Source organism: Somniosus microcephalus, chromosome 17 (assembly GCF_052327205.1).
Source record: "Somniosus microcephalus isolate GS21.2 chromosome 17, FLI_Smic_1.0, whole genome shotgun sequence".
NCBI lineage: Eukaryota > Metazoa > Chordata > Chondrichthyes > Squaliformes > Somniosidae > Somniosus > Somniosus microcephalus.
Window position 1 is genome coordinate 35,949,863 of NC_141003.1, and position 11,946 is coordinate 35,961,808.

At 46.5% G+C, this 11,946-nt stretch overlaps 1 protein-coding gene across 4 annotated transcripts in view; it reads left to right on the forward strand.

The window, feature by feature from the left end:
* LOC147105635 (mucin-2-like) overlaps positions 1-2,078 on the forward strand; it is a 210,490-nt gene extending 208,412 nt beyond the window's left edge. For all 4 annotated transcript variants that reach the window (XM_086010175.1, XM_086010178.1, XM_086010177.1 and 1 more), the window contains 2 exons: positions 826-949; positions 1,652-2,078. In XM_086010175.1, coding sequence (XP_085866301.1) covers positions 826-949; positions 1,652-1,826 — 299 coding nt within the window. In that variant the 3' untranslated portion in view covers positions 1,827-2,078. The remainder of the gene's footprint in view (positions 1-825; positions 950-1,651) is intronic.
* Positions 2,079-11,946: the final 9,868 nt, after the last annotated feature.

An 11,946-nucleotide genomic window follows, 5' to 3' on the forward strand; every position in this document is an offset into this window, starting at 1 on the left:
AAGTACTTTTGACATGTCGTCACTGTTGTAAAGTAGGAAACGCCACAACCAATTCGCGCACAGCAAGGTCCCACAAGCAGCAATGAAATAAATGACCAGATCATTTGTTTTTGGTGTCGGTTGAAGGATAAATGTTGGCCAGGACACTGGGAGAACTCCCCTGCTCCTCTTCGAATAGTGCCCGAGTTCTTTAATGACTCTAAGGATCCAATCTGAAAGGAGTTTGGGCAATCAGCTTTTGAGGGCATGCGCTCATGCCACAAAACCCACCCTAATTCAATACTACTTGACACTAAAGATGCTGGACTGGGAAAGGGATACAATGGAAAATACCACACTTGTGTAGCAAGGAGTGCTTTCTAAACAGGTGTTGAGGGTCATTATTGGAGCAGAGTATTAGGAGCTTCACTCTGCATCTATCTATCCTATACCTGACCTAGGTGTGCTCGATGTTGACCATTCCCCAGCCCTATCAACTCTCACCTCGAGCACACAAAATCACCTTAAAAAGTCACAATGTGGTGAGCTGCAGAGGATCATGTGGAATCCCTGTTTCAAATCACAGAATTAGTAAAGTTCTTTTGAGTGCTTTGTTTTTGTTTTCCCTGGAGGTACTTGGTATTAATAGTTATTATGCAGATACAGGCATTCTGGGAGAACAAAAACTTTGAATATAAGTTAAAATAACTCAGTAGAGATGAATCTGATAAAATCTATGACTACCTTGTGCCTGAACCATCCAAGTTCCTAATAATGCAAATTTTAAAAAAGTTTTCTATATTCAATTGTAGCTGAAGTTTTAAACTGTGTTGTTCATTTTATTAGTTCCAATAGGCAATTGTAAGCAGCTGACCCGTACAGTAAATGTCACAAAAGAAGTGAACGATACAATCTGTTCAGAAGTAATTAAGATGAGCATATGTGTCGGCACTTGTCCTGGGTCAGCTCAGTAAGTATTTTTCCTTTATGTTTTTAATTGTGATTTAAATAAGAATCATTAAATATTATCTCATAACGAAGAATATGTCTTTACTGAGCTTGGAACTAGAAAAATTGTTTCCGCATTTAGAAATCATTTTTGATTGGATTTTGAGTGAATATAGAATTAAAGACAGCAATGTACAACTAAAAATGGCCATATACAAACCTCAGTCAGCCAACTGGTGGCTACAGTGGTGGAGTGTTTGAGACAAGTTGCTGTTAAATATACATTAGACTTTGTGTAGTTGCTCACTATACTTTTGTTTCTGTTTATATCCCAAATGTTCATTGCCAAGATGTTCATTAATTCTTTCAGTGCCCCTTCCATGCTGACAGCTTCCAAATAACTAACATAACCAAACTGTTGCAGTTTACCTATTTTGAGTGTTTGTCGTTCACTCTGCATCTTATCTCTCTGTATGTAGCTGTAAGTTATTCTAATGTTGTTTGATATCTGATCATATTCTGAATGTGGTAAGATGTTCTCTAACCCAACATAAGTCATTGCACAATTCACGATATGTGAAGCACTTTTAGATATTTCAGACAGAATCGGGCACTGTATAAAACCAAAGTCTATCTTTGTTGTAACCTGGTATCAAAACTATATAATTTTGTCACATTGTTTCTACATTTACACCGCTACAACATGCAACCTTTTATTTTCCAGATTTAACACCCAATCAAACACCATGGATCATATTTGTGAATGCTGCCAAGAAAAAGAGACTGAAGAAAAGAAAGTGAAACTTAACTGTCTAAACGGAGGAACTGAATGGTACAACTATACTTCCATCATGTCATGTGGCTGCAATGATATTGTCTGTCCTACAGCATTTTCATAAACACCACAATCTGTAACACCTATCTAGATCTTGCAAACTACAGTTAAATCCAATTTACAATTATCTTTGGAAAGTAATTTCCAATTCATTGCTTTTAGCCAAATATTATACAAAATGTCATTAGAAATAAGTTACTTTTAATTGCTTTTCAAAATGGGATATAATGGAATCTTTGCAACATTTTTACTTTGTTGTATAAACTGTCTACTTTTTCATAATCACAAATGAATATCAATAAATAACTGCAAGCAACTGAACTCTCTAAAGTCAATTATTAGCCATTAGATTTTTTTCATTTCTAAAATGTAGAGGCAATAAATGAACAGCCTATTCACCTTTAGACCCTAAGGGGGAAAAATTCAGTATCGACCATTTTGGGGCGCTAACATTTCCTGGGCGCTAACTTTAGCGCCCGGTGCTAATTAGCGCTGGCGACCACGAAATTGAGTTTTAGCGCTCCAAGAGGGAAGTGGAGCGCTAAATCAAGCACTCCACTCACTCCTTAGGGCGCTAATGTCGGCGAGCAGGGTGGAGACTTCAGCAGCGCTGCACACTGGGCCGTGCAGCGCTGCCGCGTTCAAAGGCTCCTTCCCTCCCTTAAAGAGAAGGGCCATCACTGCAGGCTCTGCAATTTAAAAAGTACCTACCTGGACCACCAAGGCAGCCATGAACCCATGAAAAAAACTAGAACAAGAAAGGTAAGTTTTTTTTACATACCTTGGCCACCTCGCCTTTAATCATCGCCCCCGAAATGGCCGGCCGCACAATGCACGCCTCCTGCAGTTGTCAGTGTTTGCGACTGGCGCTGCTGCAGGGGGCAGAAGTCAATTTCGGGTCTGGGGCGCTACCAGGGCGATGCGCACGGCGATAACGGCACGATCTCCGGCCGAATATGGCGGGAGTCGATGTCAGCGTCGTGCCCGGTCGCAAAGCCATTTGCGCCCCGATAGCGTCCCCCAGGGGCACTAACCGGAGGCACAAAGGCACCCAATTTCACCCCCATAAACCTCCTCTAAATTACCACCTGTTTTCTGCCAGTTTTGAGGCAGTAAATGGACTGAAATGGGTCAGAAATGTCTACTTGTCTTAAAACTGCCATTCTATATTGCACCAGAATATCCTCCCAAACATTTGCCAGTCCCCTTTAAGAGCTGCCAGGGGACTGCTCTGTTGCATTTGAATGGCGCTGTGTTGGTGTGATTAACCTCGTCGACTAATATTCCCCACCGTCTATCCCAAATTATTACTGCCACTATGTAATGATGGCATGAACACTGCTAAAGTATTCCTGAAGCGAGAAATGTGTTGAGGTCACTTTATTTGCTCCAACTGAAGGTTGGTGCCACTTTGCCTGCCTATTAAATGATTTTGGTACTTTGGAGGTTCTGTTCATTTTAGTCAGCTTTGGGCGGGAGACATGGATTTCCAAATGGGAAACCCTCTATTCTATGTTGTAAAGCGGAGGACGAGGATATGTAAGTGGCTGGATTGGAGTGAGGCAACATAAAAGATGTTTGTTTCTTCCATGTTGATACTCAATAAGGTTTATAGACCAAGAAGGTCTTACTTGGATTTTTCTGCACATCACTGCCTGAGAAGGCTGTGCTTTCCATCAGGGCAATTGGGGAAATATACCAGCTGCTGGCTGAAGACCACCTCCATCAGGAGAGCAGCACTGTCTCTTCCAGTCAAGGTCACAGCTGCTTGAATTTCTTTGCCACTGGATCCTTCCAGGCAACATCCTGTAAGTTTTTTTTATTCGTTCATGGGCTGTGGGCATCGCTGGCAAGGCCAGCATTTATTGCCCATCCCTAGTTGCCCTTGAAATGGTGGTGGTGAGCCGCCTTCTTGAACCATTGCAGTCCGTGCGGTGAAGGTACTCCCACAGTGCTGTTAGGGAGGGAGTTCCAGGATTTTGACCCAGCAATGATGAAGGAACAGTGATATACTTCCAAGTCAGGGTGGTGTGTGACTAGGAGGGAAACTTGGAGGTGGTGGTGTTCCCATGGGCCTTCCGCCCTTGTCCTTCTAGGTGGTAGAGGTCGCGGATTTGGGAGGTGCTGCCAAAGAAGCCTTGGCGAGTTGCTGCAGTGCATCTTGTAGATGATACACACAGCAGCCACAGTGCACTGGTGGTGGAGGAAGTGAATGTTTAAGCTGGTGGATGAGGTGCCAATCAAGAAGGCTGCTTTGCCCTGGATGGTGTCGAGCTTCTTGAGTGTTGTTGGAGCTGCACTCATCCAGGCAAGTGGAGAGTATTCCATTAAACTTCTGACTTGTTCCTTGTAGATGGTGGAAAGTCTTTGGGGAGTCAGGAGGTGAGACACTTGCTGCAGAATACCTAGCCTCTGACCTGCTCTTGTTGCCACAGTATTTATGTGGCTGGTCCAGTTAAGTTTCTGGTCAATGGTGACCCCAAGGATATTGATGATGGGGGATTCAGCGATGGTAATACCGTTGAATGTCAAGGGGCGGTGATTAGACACTCACTTGTTGGAGATAGTTATTGCCTGGTACTTGTGTGGCACGAATGTTACCTGCCACTTATCAGCCAAAGCCTGAATGTCGTCCAGGTCTTGCTGTGGGCATGCACTGCTTCATTATCTGAGGAGTTGTGAATGACACTGAACACTATGCCGTCATCAGCGAACATCCCCACTTCTGACCTTATGATGGAGGGAAGGTCATTGATGAAACAGCTGAAGATGGTTGGGCTTAGGACACTGCCCTGAGGGACTCCTGCAGCGATGTCCTGGGGCTGAGATGATTGGCCTCCAACAACAATAACCATCTTCCTTTGTGCTAGGTATGACTCCAGCTAGTGGATGGTTTTCCCCCCGATTCCCATTGACTTCAGTTTTACTGGGGCTCCTTCATGCCACACTCGGTTAAATGCTGCCTTGATGTCATGGGCAGTCACTCTCACCTATCCTCTGGAATTCAGCTCTTTTGTCCATGTTTGGACCAAGGCTGTAATGAGGTCTGGTGCTGAGTGGTCCTGGCGGAACCCAGACTGGGCATCAGTGAGCAGGTTATTGGTGAGTAAGTGCTGCTTGATAGCACTGTTGATGGCACCGTCCATCACTTCTCTGATGATTGAGAGTAGACTGATGGGGTGGTAATTGGCCGGATTGGATTTATCCTGCTTTTTGTGGACAGGGCATACCTGGCCAGTTTCCACATTGCTGGATAGATACCAGGATGTTGTTGGGGCTAATAGCCTTTGCTCTATCCAGTGTGCTCAGCCATTTCTTGATATCAGCGCCTTTGACTTACCTTGACTACCATTGTGAGGTCATTGAACTCTTTCCCGACACTGTGTGGTAGTCATGGGGCGGTGGAAACTGCTTTGACTGCTACTGCAATCTCCCTCCTTACTGCCTTAAACACCTCTTAGGGACTGAGGACAGGACACCTCATAACAGCCTTATCCATCTTGCCCTCATTTCCGTCAAAAGATGCTCCACAGATGCATCTGAAAATCTGGGGCCCTTCCTGCTGCTCACACCCCGAAGGCTACTGCTCTCCCTGAAATATTAGCCATGCTGGCCTCCTGTTCTCCAAAAACATATACGCCTCTTTAATTGCCGGCTGTGTTTTAAATGTTAAAGCACTAAATTTGCCACCTTCCCAGTGGCAGTAAACCAATGAGGGGGTGGTATTACAACTCCAAACCTGGCCCGCGTAGCTAGTGAGGGCCCTGGGAGAAAAAAATGGCAAGTTCCTGGCGGAGTCACGTGGGTGGGCAGGAGTTCCACCTTGCCACTAACCCGTCAATTGGAGAAAAATCCAACGCACAGACTGAGAAATAATTATGGGAATCTATATTTTGTTATCTTGTTTCTCCCTTCCTCTCCTAAAACTTATGAAGAATTACATAGAATTTACAGTACAGAAACAGGCCATTCAGCCCAACTACTCTGAGCTGGCGTTTAAACTCCACACAAGCCTCCTCCCATTCTACTTCATCTCGCACTATCAGCATATCCTTTCTATTCCTTTCTCCCTCATGTCCCAAGTACCCTAGGGTACCATGACTAAGTGTCCAATATTAGGTGTGAGCCTAGTGGGGATCAATCGGCTATTCAACCGTGGGGACATCCCACCCAAGCCCAATCTAATCCTCATTCAACGTTCACACATATGTACTTTTGTACAGGGTTCATTGAATAGCAATTGAGAGTGGAAAACCTGGCTATTACCCCCCCCTCCTCCTAGCACAGAGATGCAGAGGCAAGCTATACTGTGTATCAAACCAAATGTTCCAGGTTGAACCTATAGGGGTAATTCCATGATCTGTCTGCTTCTAGTGGGGAGAAGCACTCGCAGCATGTGCATTTTGGGTTATCATGTCGCCCATGATTTCCCATCTAGTGACATGAACAGATTGCAAATCATGGCCTGCGTATTCACAATTTCCCAAGGTATGTTTCCTGTAGATCATTGGTTCCCACTGGCGCTGGCAGAAAACAGACTCTCCCCATATAGTCCAATAAATTTGCACGTAAACTTTTGGTTCTACCTATGACATTTTCCCCTCGGATGTGAAAAGGAAAAAAATTAGTTTTGGGTTAATCTGTACAACTATTCTATCTGCATCCACAGTCACACCTGAAAAGCACACTTCACATTGCTTAATGAAACAGCAGGTGAGGGGGTTTAGAGGCAGGAATCTGCTTCCATTATCAATACCCCTCTCGCAACTTATCCCTGCAATGATGCCTTACTCCAAGCAAATAAAAATTCTGGAGTATGTAACCTACTTTTCTGTACAAGAATAAAACTCCCTTTCCCCACATCACCTTCCTTCTTGTCATCAGTAATGTGGTGGCAAGTTTTGACACAGCCAAAGTACACTTGTGTAATTTCAATGGTCAACATGACAATGCAGTTTTTCTTGTTCCTGCACCTGGACGTATGGATTCCCTGGGTGTGGCTGAGGAAGGTTGCACTTCAATATGGGTGCCCGGCCAGATTTCCTGTTCATTAACTTAAACAGGGCAGGCTTTCACACTGCCATGCGATCCTCCCTGCCTGGTTTTCCTCTATGCACTGCACCTAGACAATCCAAAACAGCCAGGGGCAGCAACAGGAAAATCTGCCCCCAAGTTGTTGTCATCTCGTAAAATCCGCATCTTAGTTGCCTGAGAAAACACCAGGACTGTCGAGTGCTGCTCGTTGAGTGATAATTACACATTTTGCTTTTAAAATAAATTCATTTCTTTGTTTAATGGATTTGCGAGACTTTTGATGTTCACAAACATCACTCCAGACATTAACTCAACATTGACAACTCTGGAAAACAGATCAAAGAAAGAGACTAAGCAGAGTTTCACTACTAGTACTACATTTAAGAATGAAACAATATGAAAATAGGAGTAAATTTAATTAAAACTTTACCCTAAGACTGTGGCCAGCTCCAGTGTATACAGTGCTCCCTGGCTATCCACTTTTTTGAGCAGTTCACATGGCAGTGAGCTGGAATAAATCCTATCTCCAACCTTCCTTTCCTCTTCAAAGTCCTTGAACGTGTTGTCACCTTCCAAATCCGTGCCCATCTTTCCCGGAACTCCATGTTTGAATCCTTCCAATCAGGTTTCCGCCCCTCCTACAGTACCAAAACGGCTCTTATCAAAGTCACAAATGACATCCTATGTGACTATGACAAAAGTAAACTATCCCTCCTCATCCTTTTCGACCTGTCTGCAGCTTTTGACACAGTTGACCACACCATCCTCCTCCAACGTCTCTTCACTGTTATCAAGCTGGGTGGGACTGCACTCGCCTGGTTCCATTCTAATTGTAGCCAGAGATTCACCTGCAATGGCCTCTCTTCCTACTCCCGCATCATTACCTCTGGTGTCCTCCAAGGATCTATTCTTGGTCCCCTCCTATTTCTCATCTACATGCTGCCCCTCAGCGACATCATCCGAAAACACGGCGTCAGTTTCCGCATGTACGCTGACACACCCAGCTCCATCTCAGCACCACTTCCCTCGACCCTTCCACTGTCTCTAAATTGTCAGACTGCTTGCCCGACATCTAGTACTAGGTGAACAGAAATTTCCTCCATCTAAACATTGGAAAGACTGAAGCCATTGTCTTAGGTACCCGCCACAAACTCCGTTCCCTAGTCTCCAAATCCATCCTGCACCCTAGCATCTGTCTGAGGCTGAACCAGACTGTCCACAACCCAGGTGACATATTTAACCCCGAAATGAGCTTCTGAGCACATATCCACACCATCACTAAGGCCGCCTATTTCCACCTTCGAAACATCGCCCGACTCCGCCCCGCCCCGCATCTGCAGCTGAAACCCTCATCCATGCCTTTGTTACCTCTGGACTATGCCATTGCACTCCTGGCTGGCCTCCCACATTCTACCCTCCGTAAACTTGAGGTCATCCAAAACTCTGCTGCCGGTGTCCTAACTCGCACCAAGTCCCATTCACCCATCACCCCTGTGCTCGCTGACCTACATTGGCTACCGGTTAAGCAACGCTTCGACTTTAAAATTCAATCCTTGTTTTCAAAGCCCTCCATGGCCTTGCCCCTCCCTATCTCTCTAATCTCCTCCAGCCCCACAACCCTCCGAGATATCTGCGCTCCACTAATTCTGGCCCCTTGAGCATCCCTGATTTTAATAATTGTTGGCCATGCCTTCAGTTGCCAAGGCCCTAAGCTCTGGAATTCCCTCTCTAAACCTCTCCCCCTCTCTTGCCTCCTTTAAGGCTCTCCTTAAAACCTACCTCTTTGACCGAGCTCTGCCCTACTATCTCCTTATCTGGCTCGCTATCAACTTTGGCTTCATACCACTCCTGTGAAGTGCCTTGGGGTGTTTTACTACATTAAAGGTGCTATATAAATACTTCTTGTTGTTGCAATAATTATAGTAAGAACTGATTGGGGGAGGAGACAGGAAGGAGGCAACTGAAGCCAACATTTTCTCATCCTCTTTATTTTCAGATCCTGCCACAACTACTGCTCCTTTCCCGGCCACTCTCCCAGGATGAGGCAGACTGTCTGTAATCTTGAAGTACTTTTCAACCCTGATCTTAACTCAATGGACTGATGGCATCTGCAATTTCCCACCACCAACAATCCTCCTTCCTTACTTAGCTCCCAGCATCAAACCCAATCCTAGCCATTAGTTTGAACAATAAATGAGGGCCAACTCTGGAAGATCCAACAGGGTCAGTTCAATCTTAGTAAGAATCTTAGTGAGGCCCTCAAAGGAACTTGCGCCAAGCCTCAGCCTTGCAAGGGTGTATGGGGAGGAATTCCAGAGGTAACCCGAGATCTATGCCACATGTGTGCTCTCAATGTGGGGAGAGCAGGTAGAAGAGCCTCTTATGTCTAACAACAAAATGTAGGACAGAGGAAATGAGGTCGACATCCAGCGGAACAGGGTTCCACCCCAAATTCTGGCTGCAGGCAGATAAGCTTTGCTCTTCACCCTTGGCCTGGATCAGAATTTTGTGCCCTGTGTTTCTTCTGTGATATTGCTCACAGTAAGTGATTGGATATGTTATTTGAGATAAAGGTGCTAGAAAGAGGCTCTGAACAATTCAGGGGGATAGTGGAAGCAGTGATAGAGTGGGGAATTAAGCAATTGTGTGAGAATAGTGAGTAGATTGGTGAGGGTGATGAGTTGGTGGGGGGAAAACGAATGAGGATTTGGAGGTAATATGTACTTGGAATAGAAGGGCATGGCAGTGAATAGTTAAGGATAGAAAGTATTGGGTCAGTGACCATTTAGGAAGATTGAGATAAACAACAACTTGCATTTTAATAAATCCTTCAATGTAGAAAAACATGCCAAGACTCTTCACAGAGGTGTAATCAGACAGAAATGTACACAAAGATAAAGATGAAGATATTGGGAGAGGTGACCAAAAGTTTGAACAAAGAGATGGGTTTTAAGGAGGCCTTAAGGGAGATGGGGTTGGTGTAGAGGCGGAGACTTTGGGGAGGGAATTCAAGAGCATGGGCCTCTGATGGTTGAAAGCACGGCCGCCAATTGTGGGGCATGGGTGGGTGGGGGATGGGGAGGATGAAATTTCACATGAGGGATGAAATTTCAGTCTGTGATGTCACCTGTTGCTGGGTGGCCCTTAATTGGCCTGCTGAGCCCGCTGGGCGGGCTCAACAAGGTCAATCAAGTTAAAATCGCGTGGATTGGCTGCATCTCGATGGAGGCGGGACTACAACCCCAAAAGTTGTAGTCCCGCCTCCTTCCCGACTTCTGAATGAAAATCACCCCCTTTGTCTTTTACCGCCTGACCAATCTCCTAACCAGGTCATTAATATGCCTTCAATTCCATGAGCTTTAATTTTAGCTAACAGTCTCTTACGTGGAACATTAACAAATGCCTTCTGGAAGTTCATATAAACTACACCCATAGACATTCATTTCCCTGTCTAATATTGTAGTTAATTTCTCAAAAAGTCCAACTAGGCTCGTTAGACATGGCCTACCCTTACAAATCCATGTTGGCTCTCTCTAATCAGCTTAAATTTCTCTAACTGCTCAGTCACTCTGGCCTAGAAATTCAGTTGTGTTCGCCAGCCGTTAGCGCCATAAGAGGAGTAGATCTCGAGCGCTAGGCACTTAGCGCCCGGGCGCAGACCGACCTGCGCCTACGCCCAACTTCAGTTGACATTTAGCGCCGGCGCAAAGTGTTTGCGCGCGCTCAGCTGCGCGCGCAGCTTGTGACGTCATTTCGTCGTGCAACGCCGTTTGTGCACCCCAAACCGGAACTTCAGTGGCGCCTGCCCAATGTGGGTGTGGCGCTGTTAAGAACTGTGAAGTGGAACGCAGCAGAGGCCCTGCGGGCCTCGGGGAGCACTAATTAAAGGGCACTTAGACTGAACTATAAAGGCCAGCCATTTTGCTGCAATGACTTTAGTGCTACAGATTTCTGGACAGAGACCAAGGAAGAGACCTTACTGATTTGGGCCAACATAGGAGAGGTATTTTTGGCTTCTGGCCAGAGCTTGGAAATTTGACTCATTGTGATTTCACTGTTTGCAAGTATATTATGGGGGCTGCATGGGGTTCCAACCCTCAGTTCCAGCATTATGTACGAAGGGCTCGCAGACGCTGTGTGAGAGGGGCAGCCATGCCTAGACGCAGAGGGGCCATCAGGCGTCGGCAACGTAGGCCTTACCCACTCAGGGAATACCGCCAGCAGGTGTCCTATCTCACCATGACTGCCGCGCATTGTGTTAAGAGGCTGCGCTTCAGAAGGGAGGTGGTTGCAGAGATCTGCCAGCTGCTTCACAGAGATCTGCGTCCACAGCTGATGTGCAGGACGTCTCTGTCAGTGGAAGTGAAGGTCACGGTGGCTCTGAACTTTTATGCAAGCGGCTCCTTCCAAGCCGCTGCTGGGGACATAGCGAACATCTCCCAGTTCGCCGTGCATCGTTGCATCCGGCAGGTCACCGATGCCCTTTTCACAAGGAGACACCAATTCATCTCCTTCCCCATGACCCTAGAGAGGCAGGAGCAGCGTGCAGTCGGATTTGCGAGGATCGCCGACTTCCCCATGGTGCAGGGCGCCATTGACTGCACGCATGTGGCTATGCGGGCACCTATCGACAATGCCGAGGATTACCGCAACCGGAAGGGCTACCATTCCGTCAATGTACAGCTGGTGTGTGACCACAGGCAGCGCATCCTAGCTGTCAATGCCCGCTTTCCAGGCAGCAGCCACGATGCATTTATCCTGCGCCAGACTACTGTGGCTGACATGTTCCAGGCACAGCCTCCCCCAAGAGGATGGCTTATCGGGGACAAAGGCTATCCTTTGTGTACATGGCTCATGACCCCGCTCCGCGCGCCCAGGACCCCTGCTGAGGAGGCATACAACGAAAGCCATCAAGCCACAAGGAACATCATAGAGCAAACGATTGGCGTCCTCAAGCAATGGTTCCGCTGCCTGGATCGTTCCGGCGGATCTCTACAGTATTCGCCGGATAGAGTCTCCCAGTTTGTCGTTGTTTGCTGCATGCTGCACAACCTGGCTATCCGCAGGACTCAGGCACTGCCACCTCACGTTGGACCACCACCTCAGGAGGACGAGCAGGAGGACCATGAGGAGGAGGAGGAGGAGCAGGA